General features: G+C 44.2%; 1 protein-coding gene across 3 annotated transcripts in view; it reads right to left on the bottom strand.

Moving 5' to 3' along the window:
• LOC108918496 (plexin-A2-like) overlaps positions 1 to 19,894 on the bottom strand; it is a 135,289-nt gene that overhangs the window by 38,343 nt on the left and 77,052 nt on the right. For all 3 annotated transcript variants that reach the window (XM_018725808.2, XM_018725811.2, XM_018725810.2), the window contains exons 6-12: positions 14,172 to 14,295; positions 11,352 to 11,505; positions 9,043 to 9,139; positions 7,805 to 7,919; positions 6,312 to 6,512; positions 5,989 to 6,085; positions 4,876 to 5,072 (exon numbers count right to left, since the gene is read on the bottom strand). In XM_018725808.2, coding sequence (XP_018581324.2) covers positions 4,876 to 5,072; positions 5,989 to 6,085; positions 6,312 to 6,512; positions 7,805 to 7,919; positions 9,043 to 9,139; positions 11,352 to 11,505; positions 14,172 to 14,295 — 985 coding nt within the window. The remainder of the gene's footprint in view (positions 1 to 4,875; positions 5,073 to 5,988; positions 6,086 to 6,311; positions 6,513 to 7,804; positions 7,920 to 9,042; positions 9,140 to 11,351; positions 11,506 to 14,171; positions 14,296 to 19,894) is intronic.

Raw genomic sequence — 19,894 nt, 5'->3', positions numbered from 1 at the left:
TTCTTCACCAGTAGTGACGCAAAGAGGCACAAAGGATGCGTCATGGCTGAACACAAAGGCTGACTACTTCATCAGGTGGAACTTGACCAAATAAGCACAAAACTGCCAGTTCAGAACAAAGATATGGAGGGGAGTGACATTTACCAACTGGATATGTCGTTTTCCTGCATCGGTCCACACATACTGTACCACACTGATGACAGACAAGCTGCCCTATAGGAGCACTTTACAAACACCAAAGATATTTACATTTATTCATTTAGCAGACATTTTTCTTCATTGTATAGATGGCTAAAATAGTCTTTAGCTGATACCTTTATCCAACATGACTCACAGCATTAGGTACTTTGCAGTAAACTCCCTGCAGCCATTCAGAGAGCAGAGTAATGTAACACTCATTTTCTTACAGATACCAAAGTCAGTTTAGAGTCACCAGGTCTTTGGAGACATTTCTGCACTGTGGGAGGAAACCGTATCATCTAGAAAAAATACACACAAACACAGGGAAAGCCTGCAGATCTCACATCATGCTTTCCTATTACATATGGAATGCTAATTCATTCAATGTACTGAAAACAAACAGCATTAAGCATTATACTGGACATTAATGTCTAAACTTGATATGACCCAAGAAATATTTTTATGGTTTAATAGCTATTTGAAGGACATTGGGACACCAGCTCCATTTTAAGCAACAGACTACAAGGACAAGAAAGACAAATGCAATCTTTAAAAATCAGTTCACAGCAGTGCAAGTCTGCTTTAATCTAGTGATGTTCAGCTGGTGGAAAAAAAAAAAAGACATACATCACTTCTTGGTTTTGGCCCCAATGAGCTCCCTCTTTCTACCGAATCCTAGAATTCAAGAAGGAGCTCAAAACTCGTCTCTTTTCAACCCATTTTTCTCTCAGTCTCCCATCGACTACATTTCTTTGCATCACAACAGCCACAACCGTCGCATCTCCACTCACACTCGTCTCTATAGGCAGCGTGGCAGAGGCAACCACATGGGCAGCCCAGAGGGGCTAGAAAACTAGTTCATCCTCCCATCCATAATTAGGTGGAGTAAGAGCTCTCTTACTTCCTCCCATCACTTGCTCAAACCTCTCTGAAGTCCTGAGACCAGCTGCTTTTAAGTCCTTTCGAATTCCTCTTGGTTAGCAGCAGCTGGTCCTCATTATTCAGTGTAGCCCTTTGAAAGGTGGCAGGGGCAGGCAGGAGGAAGCTGTCAATCACAGCTAACACCACCCCCTTCTCACTGTCCACCAATTGACAGTCGCTACTTTAAAAGGTTATTTATAAGCTGTGTTTAAGTAGTCATGTGTCTATGCCTGAAGCTCTTTATTGTTGCCAAATGCACTTTTACATACCTCAACATTGCTTTGGAGAAAAGCACCCCTTAAATGCAGAAACGCAAACAGAAATGTTCATAAACTTGTGCAGCAGAGCAGGACCAACCCAAAGGTTTAGGCCCTGCCTGCTGTTTTCACACTCCTTCCAAAAAGGGAGCTCCCTTCAAGTGCAGCTCAGCGCTTAGACTGCGATGCGCTCTGAGGATATACATCCCCCGCGACAGGATCACCCGACGTGAAGCGAGCAGTTCCTGGAATGAGAGGTCACCCTGATGAACCACAGCTGACATCTGCAACACGTCGCTGGGTTTGCTATTGCTGATGAACCAAAGTGTGCATACCCTGAGAGAGAGAAGGGCAAAGGCAGGGGGTGAAACAGCTGCCTTGCTGGAAGCATCATGGAGGAAGAGGGAGAAAAATGAAGAGCTCTGAACACATTGTGGACAGCAAGCACCCTGCTGCTACGCTCCTGAAGGCTTATGCATTGCATCTCTAAACTCCTTTGTTGCTTGTCATGTTCTTGACATGTGAAGTGACATTAGTCCTAATGAGATATATGGATATTATGCATGGAGTTTCCAGCTTCTAGGGATTAAAGTGTATCCGAGGGCTTTAGATGTGCGACATTGCTTGGGTAAATGAGTGTGGAGGTGCACAGTGGCTCTGCAGTACCCCTCAGCTTATAGCACGGCTATAATGGTTGATGTGCCCCTCAAGGCAGGAAGGGGGTTACTAATGGTTTCCCACTGTCTGCACCCCATTTTGCTCTTTGTGAGCCCTCATACTCCATGCATTTTAATGGATTTGCCAGTGCTTCCTGCCGGTGTCACAAACATTGGGTGCAGAGGGAACCCGTTGCTTCCCCCTGGCTGGTGGTACAGCGTCCAGCCAACCGCGTCATCCTCGAGCCTTTCGAATGCACGTCTCACCCCCGTTCACTCCCAAGCACCCCCCCTCGCTCCTCCAGCCAATGTAATTCCCTCGTCTTTCCAAGGTTTAAAGGTCTTTAATCTTCACGCCTCTTTGTGCTGGGGGGGGGGGGGGGGAGTGTGAAGTAAAGGAAGTATGAAATATTCATCCTACATTGTAAACACTCATTCTGCAGCGGAGAGTACAAATCAGCTTACGGCAACGTGGCCGAGAAGCTGCAAATAATTATCGCTAAGGATTTCGTTAATAAACATCGTTCTCTCCATCCTGAAAGCTGAAAAAAAAAAAAAACATGGATGGAATTTAGCTCATTAGAGAAGTACCCGTCTCTTTACGTCGGGGGGGGGGGGGGGGGTGATGGTGTTAGAAAAGAAAAAGAAAAAAAGGAAGAGGGAGGCAGATGCTTGCGAACTCACTTGCCTTGTCTTACGGTACAAAACAAAATGACACACACTCTGAAATATTCTGAAAGCTGTTGTCTACCAACAATCCGCACTCGGCAGAAATTGGGCCTCAGTGGGGTTGCTGAAACACGTTTGGTAAATAAAAGCTGTGGTGATCCAAGCAGCTTCGAAAGCACAACGTGCACAGCGGTACGGTATGGTACTCAGGATTCCAGCTCATTAGAATTCCCAGGTCTGGTAGTCTTAATCTAAAACATATTTGCATTCAGTGCAAACGGGAGGACAGAGAGGCTATTGCTGTGGCTGGACTTAAACTGCCAGACACAGGGTTTCCAGGGTGTTCTCTGGACAACCTATATTTTGTCTATTTTCATATTTAATATATGAAATATGAACAATTTCACATTTCATCTTCTTATAAATTAACAGGTTTGTTAAACTAAGTCCTTAATCATTTTTCAGTAAACAGCTCCACTGTGAGGATGAAGGTTTAACTGGCATTAACTTTTCAAGGTCTGAATGATAAAATAAGCAACAGTATTATTAACAGATGAACAAAGAATCAGACAAACCAGAAAGACAGAAAAGGAAGCACAGTGGTGCAGGGGTAACGTTGTTTTACAGTGCATAGGCTGTTTGGGCGTACGTTAGAATCTGACTATGTGTGGAGTTTGCATGTTCTCTGTGTTCTCATGGGTTTCCTCTGGGTACTCTGGTTTCCTCCCACTGTCCAAAGGTGTGTTTCAGAAGAACTGTAGAATCTAAATTGCCCTTACTGTGTGTATGACCGAGTGAATGTGTGTGCAGCGTGTGGCTACCCTGTAATGGATTGGCGTACTGTCCGTAGTGTATCCTCCTTAGGCCTGTGCATCTGGGATACATTCTGGACCATAGTGACCTTGGCTTGGAAAAGTAGTCAGTGATAGTGAGTGATACCCACTGAAGATACAGAGAGCAAGAATTACCCTCATACTCTCACCACAAGCGATTTCATGTAATCACGGGGTTGAAACCCATCAAGCAGGAGATGTCTTCTCAAAACAGATGTGAGTCTCCAGTCTGCTCATCTCCTTTTACCTCCGCTCACACCGACACACACAAGCACAGCGCCACACTTGCATGCTTACGCCTGTTTCCCATATAAAAACAAACTCAGTGGCCTTTCAGTGCAGAGCAATATCAGCGTGCCAGGATGAGTGCTCCATGAGCCAGTTGGTATTAACGCGGCCATTTACCACGATGGAGAGCATGCCTTCATTCATTACTCCGCCTGAGCTCCCAATTCGGCAAACACCTCACGGAGGAAGTGCACCGCTTCCCCATGTGGTACAACCGCACTGCTCACTTTTCTACCATCCTAATTGTGTGTTCAGCTTGGAAAAGGCTTTAAATATTGCACATTTAAATACAAGGGCCGTGACCCTATGCTGGATAAGCGGATAAGAAAACGGGCAGACGGATTAAATGTGGGATAAAAGAAAGACTGGGATACTGGGTAAGAGGAAGATAATGAGACAGAGAGAGAGAGATGGAACAACTCTTTATGATGCCAGTTGTATTTAGTCTCCAGCAGTGAACACAGTCATGACAAAGAAAAATTTTAGATATTGTAAATATTGTAAATCCTTCCTTTAAAAGCTTCCACTGTTATGGAAGCTTTTATGCTAATACTCCGAATAAAATATGTAGAAATGTGTCTCTGTTATGTGGCTCCCTGGTCTAAATGTGCCAGCTGCTGGGTTTATGATGATGACCACAGCTAAATGCTGTTGAGATTCACTTCGGACCCTGCAGGACCAAACGGCAGGCGGCATGGTGGTCAAAGGTGCCACGATGCACTCAAAGGCCCGGCTGTAGCGCCCTTGAGCAAGGTACTTACGCTGAATTGGTACAGTAAAAGCCACAAAGCTGTACAAACGGATAAGTCATTGTAAGCAGCTTAATGTTGTGAGTTGCTTTTGAGAAAAGCGTCAGATAAATGAATATAAATGCAGATCAGGCTGATTGCATAATGTGGTGAGAACAAATGAGGCTGGTCTGATCGCAAAGCAGTGGATCAGGCATTCACACATGGACAGCATAAGAGAAGATGGACCATGCGGGCAGTTTGGATCGCACAACGTTGAGTCTGTGAACATAGCGGCAGTGCTGGGAAGGAGCGGACTGACCGCCGGATGTTGGAAACTGACCTCGGTGATGCGCGGGTTTGTGCACTTGACATTCTTGGCAGATAGATCCAACCAGCGGCTGGCATAGGACAGTACGGGGCAATGATGGCGCAGCGTGCAGCGCCCCTCTCCGCTGCACCAGCCGCACTGGAACTTCCTGTCCACCTTGAGGCACTTCCCGCAGCTGTAGCGCTGGGCTGTGCACTTGTACAGGTGCACTGTGTGGAGGAGGAACCAGGTGTCAAGACAGACCCACTCCGGCAAAATGTCCATTACCAGATCTTTGCTGGATTTCCAAGAAAACAGTAAATATGTAAATGCTGCTATAACTGAAAGAGGGATAAACACATAGTGTGGGGGTCTACTCTGCTACTAGTGTAAAAACAAAGCAACATAAATCCTTTATTGCGTATGACGTTCACCATGGCAACAAAACAGGTTATGTTTGTTCAAGTCATTGATGTGTGCTTTTTCCAGATTTAGAGGATGCTTTTTCTCAAGAAGTAATTTAAGCTTTTATTTTTCGACGACTTACACCGTCAGTTGGACAGCTCTGCTAATTTTTACTATGTCACTGTACGTGTTAAGTGAAAAATATCTAGTGTCAGATTTAATGCAATGCAATTACAGCGTTAATAGTAAGACTGTCTTTCAGTGTTTGACACAAGCGTGCTGGTATCACTTTTTTCAGTTGGATACATTTGGCTTTTCTTGTGCTCAGCTGTTGATATTCCCGCAACACTGCGCTTAGCATGCACGAACCCTTCGTATATTTCCTTAAAATGGCTTGAGATTTTCTTGACTTCCTCTCATTATCTCCAACTGCCAGTCTGTATTTCTGAAAGCTTCTGCTTGCTGAAAATTCTCTGTAATGTTTGCCCGTTTTGACCCTTTTCTCTCAGGCAATTTTAAAACACATTCACTCCTTCAGGCCTCCAGCCTGCAGACCCGGAGCACCATTCCTTCTGCGGCTACAAAGCCTGACCAGGGTGGAAGATGATGCTGTCGGTAAGACAGAGTGGTGATGAGCGCTCGGGGTAGATGGGTTATCAGTGCCTGACACTTAAGCTGACCCCCATGTCCAAACCCACCCCAGCTTGGGGTGGGTGGTAGGGATTCACATGCTGAAGGTACCTTTGATGATTTCAGGATTATCTATGACGAAGTTGCCGTTCCAAACCACAGAGAAATCCACCATCAGGTCGCTGATTTTCATCCCCTCATAGGTGTACTGCACAAGAGGTGAGACGAAAGGGACAAAGACAAAATACAGAAACAGTGTGTTTTAATAACGACTCATTGTCATTATTATCTTATTTGTGGCCATGTGACTGTCCGTTACAGTCATTTATTTCTTAGCAGTGGGATTATCCGGGATTAGCTCTATTAGCTATAACACAATTAGTTATGTATTTTATGATTTATACTTTGCCATTTTGCTCTTTGCTCTTGCCTACCGAGCTGTTCTGGCATTGCACGCTGGAACTGTTGAAGCGCAGGGCGGGCACACGGTGGGCCACACCTTGGATGTGGAGCACACACTCGTACCCACGCTGACCCGACTGAGGCTGGGGCAGGTTGCGGGCCCGCAAGGTGATGGGCCGCACTTCACCTGCTGGGATAAGGACCTCCTCGGAGCGCACCAGCTGAGGGCAGGCCTGTAGGGGGTGGGGTGGGGTGGCATGAGGACAGCCGTGGGGTGCAATGGATTTGCAAAATGCTATTGATATGAATTTCACAATCGTGAAAAAACTGATTTTCTACAGACTCTTTCAGACCCCTCCAACAAACAAAAAATACATGCGCTCTCTATCCTACATCCAGCATGTCGTTATTAAGGTTGCTAGTTTGAATCCCATTCCTGCTGTAGTGTTCTTATTGAAGACACTCACCTTGAACTGCCACAGTATTCTTACCTTGCTGTCAGTTATATAACTGTGATAAAGGCACCAGCAAATTATGAACGTTCTCTATCAAAGCGAAATAACTATATTATCCATGATACATTACCAAAGTTTAAATCATTCCTAGCCAGCAAATTTTCCTGAATTCATACAAAACGTCCTTTATTTATGAAGAAGTCTGAGCATTATTTTCAAAGAGGCAAGGGAGTTATTCTGTCTATAGATACTCCTACTAATGTGATTCATACCCAGTTCATTACCAAGACTTCAAGTCTACAGATTAAATGACAACATAACAAATTCTTTATCTGTTCCCCAATTCACTGCAGAATAACATTGTTTCCACTCAGATCTCCTCTATAGCTTCAAACACACTGCTTCAGAGGGTAGACAGTGTATGTACTTCCTCCAGAACTACTATGCAGTGTCGACCTGTTAAAGTCTCCAACTCGCTCAGTTGTTTGGTAAAGGTATGTCTGCTTGTCAATCAAACAGTGAGAGGCTGCTGGGTGTGAATACTTTTAAATACTGTCTCACAGCCCCTGGGTGGTGTGAGAGGACGTGGGTTTGATTCCCGCTCAGGCTGTGTGGAGTTTTGTATGTTCTTCCCGTGTCTGAGTGGGTTTCCTCCCACAGTCCAAAGACATGCTGTTCAGGTTCACCCATAATGTGTGAGTGACAGAGAGAGAGTGTGTGTTCCACTGATGTATGGATGGGTGACTCATTGTAAGTAGTGTATCTAGCAGTGTAAGTCACCGCGGTGAATAAGGTGTATGGGCTGATAACACTACATAGAGTTCACTGGAAGTCACTTTGGAGAAAAATATCTGCTAATTAAATAAATGTGAAATGTAAAGTAAAAAATTATTTTGACCCTTTTGCAGTGAAGCTAAGCAGTGCAAGAAAACAATGACACACTCAATCTTTGTGAATTGACTAATATACCATACGTGGGCTCCATGATTCTAAGATTGCTTCTTCGGCTGTAGCAACAGTGTGATGAGCTATGGTTTTGCCTGGTACAGAAGCGTTGGCTAGAAGCCTACCTTAGAGGCGTTGACGCGGCCTTCCTGAAAAGAGCAACTGGTAGGGTCATGGGTGCACATATTCCGGTACTTGCACCAATGGCAGCGGAAGGCACTGTTCACACATGACAGGCACCTGTGTGGGCAGCAAGATCCCAGGATTTACCACCAGTACTACGTCATTCACAGCGAGGCACATGGAGAGATTAATGTAAAAGTGAACGGGAACATTAACGAGAATGCGGAAAAGTTGTCTCTGGGATTGGCTTGCCATAAACGCTATAGATGGTGAACATCCCACCACTGGCTCCAAGGCTGAGGAAATAGATTCCGCAAATGGTGGGTGGTGGGGTGAGGTGGAAGCGAAGAAAACTGGAGACCAGCCAATCTCAGTGTTAAAACTATGTGTCTGTGCCAAAAAGTCAAAGCGAGGAAGTTGTGTGGTGTGCGTATGTGCATGTGCAAGAGTGTCAGGGACACAGAGGTCAACAGACTTGGGAGATTTGCGGGGGAGAACGAACATCTGCATTCTGAAATTCTGAGTTCCAAACACATACACTTTGCTTGGCATTCCACAACAAAAAAAAGTTCATTAGCATTTGTTAAAAAAAGATGGAGTTGCAGAGTGACTGTGTAGGAGTAAGAGATTATAGGCCTTGAAAAATAAAATAAATAAAAAATAAACAAAGACAGGAAGAAAGTATAGATCAGATGAGTTCCTGAAAGTGAACCAAAAAAATCATGTGCTAGGAAACAACTACAGAGCAGTCTCTGAGACATTTCTGGGAAGAATAAGAAGGCAACGACTCAGTTCTCGCAAATTCTTTTGAGAAATTTCTAATATTCGGGTTGATCATTTCAGAGAGGGATAGGCTGGAGATGCTGTACTGGGAGGGAACTGGAGGTGTTCTATCTGCTTGTGGCGCTGCGATCATCATGCTCCTTTGTTGCCAACCAAACTTACAACTATACTTTGTGCCAGACTTTGCATGGCAGCCACCCTACAGCGATCTGGAAACAATTTGTGGTGTGAGATTGGTTTTATGGATCTGGTCCCATGACCACACGATCACTTTTATTTTTTGTGTAAAGCCTCACCTACTGATGAAGGAATACCAGTTCACCACTTGTTTCCCTGGTTCTCCAAACATCTGAGAACACAACTTTGATTTGGAGATATCTGCTGAACTGGTCTATTTTGAGGCCTTCTACTTAGCTGGTGTGGGAGAAGCGTGTACTGTTGTGAAGAAAACGCTTACAGCTGGTGCACACTGCAGTTGTAGAACTTGAGCTCGGTGCTGGCGAGCATCTGGCCCGTCTCCTTGGATGTAAGACGCAGTTCCACACCAAACCAGTCTGCAGCAAGCAGAGATGGGGACACAGAATAATCATAATAGGTCTGTTATCGACTCTTCCAGAAGTAGAGAAGAATCAGGTGACCCAATGGAATCCTACGTGTAGCTGACTGGCAAAAACGGTGAAATGCAGGGTAGCTTCGATAGGTGCCAGACAACTTGCGGTTTTACCTATTTTATCTTCTGAAGGTGTGGTTGAGGTGGCTGTGGTTTCAATGCTTATGAGATGCTTCAGAAAACAGAACATTTTGCTTCACCGTTGAAGATAAAGTCATGTTTTTGGGATGGTTATTCCATTTCAGTGAAATGCTCGCTGAACATGAGCTGGACTTTGCCATAGCATGGAAATGAGAGGTGCTATGCATGCCCCTGCTATGGTTGTTGAACTTTTTTAGGCCTCCTGTGCTGCTGCTCTCACCAGAACTTTACTTGGAGGTAGAGTCGTGTCAAGTGAGGCCATCATGTGCTTGTCTGTCTACTTTCCATCTAGGGTCACCATGGCTGTCAGGCTGCGTAGCTTTCTTTCTTTTTCCCTCTGTGTCATCAGCCTATGGTTCAGTGACCCTCTACCTGTCCACACCTCTAAGCGGGGCTCTCGAACACTGTCTATATTGCTTTTTCTCTGCAGTCAATGTCAGGGGGGTGTGGTGGCGTGGCAGGTTTAGCCAGTGCTGTCTGTGTGTGGGTATCTGGGGTTGGAGTCCTGCTGGGGCTACCCTGCAATGGACTGGCATCCCATCCTGGGTGGATCCCCTCCCCCCTCAGCCCTGCGTTGCCAGGTAAGGCTCTAGGTCGGTGCAGCCCTGCTCAAGACAAGTGGTTGTTGACAATCGGTGGATGTACTCAACGTCAATGTACATCTCTGTGAGGTTGAGGTAAGAAGTGGAAGACAGGCAAAGCACCACAAGCACACTTTCCCCCAGGGGCACCACCTTTTGGGTGTTTGAACATACTTAACCTTTTAAACCTTTGCATCCACATATACACAGTTTCACTGTTTAAAAAATTCAGAAATCTGACCACATAGCATTAGAATCTCTTAAGTCAATGGTAAAAAAAATTCCAGAACTTGCTGATTGGAGTTATAATAATAATCAGCTATAAATGGAATTGCATGTGTGAGACTAGGCAAAGTCAGTGTCTAGACAAACAATGGTCTTCATTGAAACACTGACAAATGAGGGAGAATTAAATTTAAAGCGTCCTCCACCTCCAAAGGACTAGAGCTTTATATGCCAAACCTGAGCAGCACATTCATTAGAAGTTAGTTAAATCGTTATCACTGCCATATTTTGACAACAGTTACTAGAATTTTTTCGGAACATTGGGGAGAGCAGAGTGGAACCATGGTATTATCGGACCATATGTTCAAGGACTGTGCAGTGCCCCTTTATACAATCACACATAACAGACATGAATAGGGGTCGGCTCTGGTCTGCCTTAATAGAAGACAGGATAGGATGGGATGGGACGGGATAAGAACATAATCTACTGGCATGGACCCTCAAAGGAGCTGCTTGTGTGTCTTAGCAACGGCTGTGACCACAGGGCCTGGTTGAGTTTCAGTCAGCATGCTAATGTAGGCTCAGTATCGGCGCCACGGCAGACCATCAAATGACAATGTACAGATGCGGGAGGTTATAAATAGACTCACTGAGAGGTGAGCTCAAGGGTGGGCATCTGGAGCGAACAACTGTGCTCTTATCTGAATCAAACTGGTAGTAAACATTGTTTTGTAATTTGCAATTAGACCCTTTCATACATATTCAAACGACCCATTTACCAACTGTAACGTGAACAGGCAATAGAAGTTGCTCCCGTGTTGCACGCCATCAATTATACAAAACACTTTCCCGAACAAATAATTCAACACATTTCGAAAGAAGCAGCTCTCTGAGCACATAAACGAGGCATTAATAATAATATTTTCAAAAGAGGTTGCCCTACAGTTTTAAGTTAAACAGACAGTTCCAACAGCATGCACTCTACTAGACTGGATCTCAGAACACTTTTCAGTATTCATTCTACCGCTGCTGCTTTCTCAGCCAGATTCTGTTTATACCAGCCTTTGGTTTGCGTCCCAGTGAACTGGACCTAACACCTACTGACACCTTACTTATTTTCTTCCCCATCCATGCAATATTTTCCTGGCGGACATACCAACTGGGGGGTGTTAAACCTGTGATTCAAAACCTCTTCCCTTGAGTGCTCACCTTGGTCCATGGGGATAAGTGGGATGTCTCGGGCGGCTGGAGAGAGACAGGTTATTTGGTCCCCGTTGACTTGACCCTGGGCCTCAGTGAGGTTCCCGAAGGAACACATGATTCCAGCGGAGAGGTCCGGAACATCGCTAACCTTCACCAGGAGCTGCAGAAGGGGAGGGAGCTAGATTGGGTGCTGGTGTTGGAAGGCCTCTAGCAGGACCAGAGACCCACTTCTGAACTTTCCTCTACACAGCAGATTGATTCTGATGCCCTCATCAACATGACCTTTTCCACATTTTTTCTTGCACGTTATTATTGGAGACAGAGCAGCTCAGCAGTACCATAAAGAGAACTCCCTTGCACTCATTTTCGCACAGATAATACACTTATGTAACAGTGTGTCAACTCAAAAGTCTCTGGTTCTCTAGTACATTTCCACAGAATTTTCTGAGATATCACAAGCTAACAAGAGGCACCTGATCAAGAGGAAGCTGTCAAATCTCTTGCTAACAGTAATGATCCAGTGCATTTAAATGGTTTGAGAAGACCTCAAAAAGTAGCTAATCTTTGTTTCTCCAAGAATGATCCTGCATTTATCTACATACCGTCAACTCATAGGCCTTTTCTTCTGGTCTTTTTACTAAAGTTTCGATTTCAGTGCACAAATCTTATATGACAGATAACATGTATACAAAACTTCCAATAGGTTCACCGCATGCTGTGAAGGCCGCATTGCCTTCTCGGCAGAAATTCTCCCCGCACTTCTGCCAGGAAGCATGCGATTGGCTTAAAATCAAGGAGTTTTTGATATTCATGATGGCCATTCACATCATCAATTTTTCATAGACAGACAAACGTGAATGAATGCAGACTCTAATACAGCAGACTTACAAATACATTTATACAAATACAAAACACCTCATATGTACATTACACGTACCTGCACGTACACACATGCAATTTAATTGCTGTATCAATTTGCTTAATGATATTATAATACTCATTGATACAAATATTTCATGATTCCTAGCTTTGTTTCGGAATGCCTGGGTTTGCCCTTTAATTTCAGGCTTTCCATTAGTAAAATTTTTACACAGGCTTGTCAAGCTGATTCTTGACAAAGGTTATTTAATTAAATTTGTATTCTCTGCTGCTCATTCCCTTTTGGAGTCTGTGCAGAGGGCTTTGTTGTCATGGTGATCCCTATTTGCCGAGACGCGATGCGACGGGCGAGGACTGACCCCCATGTTGTCATGTTCGCTCTATTTCACTGGGAAACCGTGACAACAAGAGGTGGCCTCTGATTCGCTCCGTGGGGTGCTTTGCGATCCAGAACGCTTTGTCACATTCTGCAATCATTGAGATGCTCCAGTATATTCTAAAGTTGCCCAAATTGAAGGCTAGCTCTAGATCAATGGAAAATGCAATCTGACTTTTTTCCTCAGAATAATAAATGAGACAGTAGTTGAGTGAAATGCCCCATGTACAGTGGCCTGGGCTTTTCTTTAGTAGGTGACACAGGTTCATTTTTCCCATAAGAAGCCCTGGAATCTTGTTTTGATACACAGACTACCACCACACACAGCTAAATATAGCTGTAGTACAGCAACACACACACACACACACACACACACGCACACACACTAAGATGCACTCAAAAAATGTGTTAAACCAACACGCCCACTTATACTCAATAATTTATCCTCACTCATGCACTCAGACACAGAAACATGGCAACATGTACCTAAGTAGAATACCACACACTTTATAATGTTTTATGTACTCATCATGTTCTGACAAAAGCTGTAAGGACAGTAGTGGAGAGATAAAGACCTTCAGATGATTCATATAGATTGGAAATACAATAAATGTGTGAATTCCTACAGCACGCAGGGCTTTTGTGAAACATTCAAAGTAAAACAGACCTACAAAGGCAGTTGGTAGGGTAATGGTTAGAGCTGCTCCCTTTAGCCCTAAAGGTTGTAGGTTTGAATTCCACATCCAGATTTTGATACTTTTGAACAAGGTACTTACTCTAAATTGCTCCATTAAAATTACCCAGCTGTATAAATGGGTAAATAATTGTACGTAGCTTAACACTGTAAGTCACTTTGGAGAAAAGAGCCAGGTAATTCACTAAATGTAAAAGATAATTTGAGCTAAATGCAGCTCTGGGAGTTTGGTAGTCCAGGACTGGCCTTTATAACCAATGTGTTTCTTGTTTCAGCGAGGTGAGCAAGGTAACTGTAGACAACACTTTAGCCGCTTGAAATGATACAAACAAACAACTAAATGATCAAGAGGCTTTGAATTCCATTGAAGTAAGTAAAGAGAGGACAAAAGCCGCAGTTAAATGGAAGCATTCCAGGATCTGGACTCCAGTGCGCTGCAGTAACCCGCTATTTCAGTAGAGCACCTACCCAATTGTACCAGTCAGTCATTAATGTGACTCATCTCTAGCTGCACTGGCCAAATATATACTTAAATAACTGCAATACAAAAAACATTGTGTCCTCATCACATCCTTACACTTCTCACCTCCATACTCACTTATTTAAATTTAAATGTTTTAACTATTTATACTTCTTATTCAGCTGTTCAAGGTAAGCAGTGTACTTCGTAACAGCATCCTATAGATTTGAAGGCAAAGGCTCTAACCACTGCCCACTAAAAGAAGTTAAGCACATATATTATTCAAATACCTTTCACGATGTTGCATAATTCAGTAGCTCTGCCTTTGTGTGTGGAAAAAAGCAAATCATTCCGTTCACTCACATGTATAGATAAAGGTGTGTAGTGGTAACTGATAGATACCACACGTAAACTCACCGACATGCTAGGTTCAGATACGGCGATGCTGTCGGGGTGCACTGTCATCTTCACACACTGGCTGATGGTGGCAGCAAAGCGGTGGAGCTCTTCGGCCCGCTCACAGCGGTCCCTCCTTGAACACCTGGGGCGGGGGCAGGAAGGGAGGGAGGGAGGTGAAGGCTGGTGACCGAGGAGCCAGTATCAGCTCAGTGCCATGGGGCTACACTAGAAACACAGGTCTGTTAACACTAGGCCAGTGTTGTGTCAGCACTGTGTGTTAGCACTTTCGGCTGTTCTGTGGATGAGAAAAACCTAATGTGTGCAGGTGGTATACAGGTGAGAGTAAAAATGTATACAGTGTTAAATTAACTTCAGGAAAGCTCTTATGATGGCAGCAGGTTGAAAATGAGCTCCCTTCAGCAGTGATTTAACTTTTTCTGGAATTTGATTTAGAAGATGGGTATAAGTACAGGGGGGTGGATAAGTGGGTCATATTGTAAAGGCACATGAAAATAATCAAGAAACAGAAGAGTAGAAAGCACAGGGAGCAATTCCTGTTTGACAGGCGGTTTTAAGAGTTAGTCTGTAGGTTTTTTTTACTTTTACTCAAAGGGCTCCCGTGGAAGACACTTCTTCCAGAGCAGAAGCTCTACCCTTCATTATACTTTCAACTTAAGGACCTCACAAACGCACAGCAACAATATCTGGGTGAGGTGTTCTATACACTTGGCTTATCCCAGAGCATCAAGACCAGTGGAGCAACACTGGTGCCTGTAAGGTGCAGCAGTGTGTGTAGCTCTTCCGTCTTTCATTACACTCCTCACTTCCTACATTCTGACAAAAGCGTTAATTATTTCACTTATGACAAAAATGTGTTGAGTCGAGTGCTGAGGACGAGCGCACGGTGACACAGGGACAATGCTGTCCATGGTGCTGAAACAGAGGTTACTGAAGCTGCTGGCAGGTTGAGTCCTCGTTTTTGCACAGCAGACAAACAGGACTGTGCACCTTAACTACCTCCCGTGTACTGCCAGAGAAGACCACAGACCCAGATCCAGGTGTTAGTGGGGGCACTAATGGAATCTATTTGATACTGTATAAGGAAGTACATGCACACACACACACACATTTCCTGAACAGCTTGTCCCATTCAGGATTGCAGGGAGCCAGAGCCTAACCTGGCAACAGAGGGCATAAGGCTGGAGGGGGAGGGGACATACACAGGATGGGACACCAGTCTGTCACAAGGCACACCAAGCAGGGCTCGAACCCCAGACCCACTGGAAAGCAGGACCCAGTCCAACCCACTGTGCCACCGCACCCCCCAGTAAGTAAGTAAGTAAGTAAGTAAGTAAGTAAGTAAAAAAAAATAATAAAAATAAATAGGGACAAGAGGTAGCTTAGCGGTTAGTGCAGCTTATGTTGGACCTAAAGTTTGCAGGTTTGAGTCCCACCTAGATTTGTAGTACCTAGATACTTACTAAATGTCTCCAGTGAAATTACAAAGCTGTATAAATGGGCAAATCATTGTAAATTGATCTGAAGAAATGCACCAGCTAAATTAATACACATAAATTAATTCACTGTAATTCAAATTTACTTTTATATGGTGCAGCAAGTAGCGCTGCTGTCTAACAGCACTTGGGTGGTATGAGATGATGTGGGTTCAATTCTCACTCAGTCTGTGTGAAGTTTCTATGGGTTTCCTCCCACAGTCCAAAGATATGTGGTTCAGGTTCACCCATAATGTATGAGTGACAGCGAGAGTGTGTGTGTTCCACTAATGTGTGGATGAGTGATCCATTGTAAGTAGTGTATCTAGCAGTGTAAGTCACTGTGGTGAATAAGGTGTATGGGCTGATGACACTACATAGAGTTCATTGGAAGTTGCTTTGGAGAAAAGCCTCTGATAAATGAAGAAATTTAAATGATATAAATAAATTCGCTACCATGTGATGGACTGGTGTCCCATCCAGGGTATACCTACACCCCTCTGCCTTGTTTCCAGTGATTCCAGCATAGGCTGCAGTTCACCGCAACCCTGCTCAGGACAAGCATCCATTGAAATTGAATAAATAAATTCTGTTGCCTTTCTTGCATCAGGGCAAGTTCTCCGAAGATCTAACTATTAGCAAAGTCTCACTTTCACAGCTGTGTGACATCACTTTGGCTGTAATCCAGCTCTCACATATTAGCCAGATGAAATGTCACGAACACTTGTTCAAGAAAAGCAGAGACACCTGAAATATAATTAGAAAGAAAAACAAGACAAACACAAGGGGAAAAGAGCACTGGAGTAGATGATGGCTTCTTGCTATTTCCATGGTTACGCTACATGGCCAAAATTTTTGTGAGACTAAAGCTTTTCCTATACATTTCTTATTAGCTGGAATGAGAAAATTTACCTTCACCCAAGCTGTCAAGCTATTAAATTTTCACACACACACACACACACACACACACACACACACACACATCATCTGAAACCGCTTGTTCTGTACGGGGTCGTGGGGAGCCGGAGCCTAACCCAGCAACACAGGGCGCAAGGCTGGAGGAGGAAAGGGACACACCCAGGATGGGACGCCAGTTCATTGCAGGGCACCCCAAGCACTCAAACCCCAGACCCACCAGAGAGCAGGCATAGGCCAAAACCGCTGCACCACCACACCCCCCAAAGTGGTTCTAATAGGTTCTAAAAATAGTTTCTAATACGTTTGTGTGTGAGTATGCATAAGTGTAACTTTGGAGGGGCACTGACACTATAATATTACACTAGAGATATTACCCCCTTACCTCTTCTGAAACACACAGGGATGTGTTCACATACAATGGTAATCTAGTTCCTCTACCCAGTAATACTGCATACTAAGAATGCAAAACAGTCCTTCTGAGATTAGTCAAATTTTTGTGGTTGGGAGAAACTGCAGGAAAATTACTTTAAAATTACTCCCAACTCTTCTTCACCAGCTTCCAGAAATGTAGAACACTTGAAGGTTGCTTTGCGTTGACTTTTCTCTCTAGTTTGTCCCAAATTAATATTGTACATGTTTCCAAGGGGTACCTAGACTCTATACTGTTTGTGCAAAGTATTTTACAACACTTCCACCAAAACTACACTTTTCATCTTCAAACCAAACACAGTCATCAGCTATGCTGCTTGTCCAATCTAACTGCTTGAAGAGCAAACACAAAAAGAGCATACCATATCTTTGAAAGAAACAATTTTACCTCTTTTACTTCCTCTACCTGTTTTACTTGTTTCACCTGGTTCACCTGACAGCAGTTAAACCTTTGCTGTTGTCCTTAAAAAGCTCATTCGTCAAGACTCTGCCCTCATAGCAATGTGCCCAGATTCTTATAGGCAACCATAAGAAAACAGTAAAGATGCACTGGGACAGATTCTGCCATATTCATGGTGTAAACCACATAAGGCAATGGTTAAAGCCCCGTGAAAAGCTCCATATTAAGCGTTAATGAAAGCTTGCCGGAGGGTTGCACTGGAGACCAGCGAAAATTCCAGCACATTCCAGCTTTGATAATTTTACTCTTAAAAACATGCGTGTGTCTTAGAGCACAATGAGTCCATTCCGTTCTATATGCTGGATCTCAACACTTTCACAGTATTCCCGCAATGCCCTGACAACCGGCTTACCTGAACCATGTCAAGTCAGTCAGAGCGCTTACAAAAACATGGCCTGTGCTCAGAGCACCGTGGGCGTACACTGGCAAACTGGAAGGAAACCAGAAGGGCTCTACATTCATATTTAAAAATATATTCATTTATACACAACCTAGAGTGATCTGACATCAGAGACCAGGCCTGATTCTGGGCTGAACTAGCTGAGGACGTGAAAAACCATCACATATATTACAATTACATACTCGGAGTATTACCCAAAAAACTGTACCACTGCAATAAGAGTTCAGCATGATTTCTGTGGCTACAGGTACCTGTGTACCTGGATGGCCGTTCCAGTAGGCAATATTTTCATAAAATACACAGCTGGGAGTGTAGTATTACAGCTGCTATCTTTGGACCCAAAAGTTGCAGGTTCAAAGATAGCAGCTGTACCCTTGAGCAAGGTATTCACCCTGAATTGCTCCAATGAAATTACCCAGCTGTATAAACGGGTAAATACCGTAACAGTGTACTTCTATTTAGTGAAAAGCAGTAGTTGAATGAATAAAAGTAAATAAAATGTATGATATACTGTGAAGAATGTTTGCCATTCAAACCAAATATATGAAATTGAATTTGTACATTATTGCAAAGATAAGGTCACAATTAAAATAGTTCTGTATTTATTTTTTAGACACATTGCCTTTGGGTTATTGTAATCAAGTCATTATAACTTGAATTGCTGGTTTCTTTCAACTTTCAAAAGTGGTTGTTTTAACACTTTTCAAGTAATTAAATGAATAACACCTACCGATGGCCTTACAGCAAATTCCCTTATTAATGAGTGAGTCAAACTGGCAAACCTGGCAAAAGAACAGCCGTCTGTTACTTAATCAGGGATGAAAGTCAAAGTACGGAATGCGGTTGTGTGGGAGTTTTCCTCATTCGCTCACTGCCGTGCGATTAAATGAGAGAGAAACAAATGTTGTTTTATGGCCCAAGCATGCCTGTGTGGTGGCATTTTAAGAATGCAAACAGTCTTTTCTGTGTAAAAGAGCTATGGGTGCCCTTTGGCCCTCCCGGACCCTGCCAATCAGATGAGTTTAAGGGCTGGATTGCACAATTCTGGCCGTGTAGAAGGGATAATCCCAAGCACGTAATCCCAACAAAGTGGGAGAAAACATGACGTAATTCCCACCAGTACATGAACACGCAGCCAGCATGGCCACATCAGTGCTGAAGGGTCAGCCCCATCCCCCCATCATCCCCCAGACTGCAGCAGGTAGGCTATGGGAGGTGGCTGGTCTGACACTCCGAGGGTTAATCCAGCACTGCCAGCTACCCTCGTAGGCCGGTGGCGCGACTCAAGTGCGCTTGAAAGCCTATCTCTCTTTGAACAGGAACCAGACTGACGGCTGCCTTTTGTTCAGCTAAGTATGTGGCGTCAACAAGCACCCACCCCCTGCACCCACCCTGCGTGCTACTCTCACTTCTGGCACCAGCTGCTAATAATGAAAGGAGCTCTGCAAAGCGAGGGCAGAGCGGAGCGTGGAGAGGAGAGGGTGCCGCTCCACGCCCAGCTCTAGCTCTGAATGCTGGGACGTGTAATGGGCCGTCTTCTCAGTAATTACCGAACCCGCCACCGGCAGGCGCGGCGGTAACATATAAACTTGTTGGAAGAGGATGGGGTGAGGAGCCCTTTGGCGAGGGGTGATCAAAGGAGCATTGAGTAGTATCGAGGAGCATTGAGGAGCGCCGTCTGAGTGGGCACACGGGGGCAGGTGTGTCTTCGTGAAGCGGTGTGCCGCGGGGATGAAAGAAAAAAATCAACAGTGGGTTTTGTGGTTAAACAGGCGCAGGAGAAAAATGTGACAATTGGGAAGTGTAAAGGGCAGTTGAGAACAGTTGGGAGAAGCAGGAAAAGGTGGTGCGAGGGGTGGGGTGGGGGGGGGCTCAGTGAGCTTTAATTTACATTTACAACCATTTACTGATTTCTGACATGTATAACACCATTTTACCCATTACTGGCAAGTGCTGAAAACTGGAAGCCACTTGAAAACACAAAAAATGGCAAAAATTATGAATAATAATATGGTTAAAAACAACAACCGCAATGATACGA

The sequence above is a fragment of the Scleropages formosus genome, chromosome 22 (genome assembly GCF_900964775.1).
Source record: "Scleropages formosus chromosome 22, fSclFor1.1, whole genome shotgun sequence".
Taxonomy (NCBI): domain Eukaryota; kingdom Metazoa; phylum Chordata; class Actinopteri; order Osteoglossiformes; family Osteoglossidae; genus Scleropages; species Scleropages formosus.
Note: the sequence above shows the minus strand (reverse complement) of the source record. Positions and strands in the feature narration are given on the sequence as shown.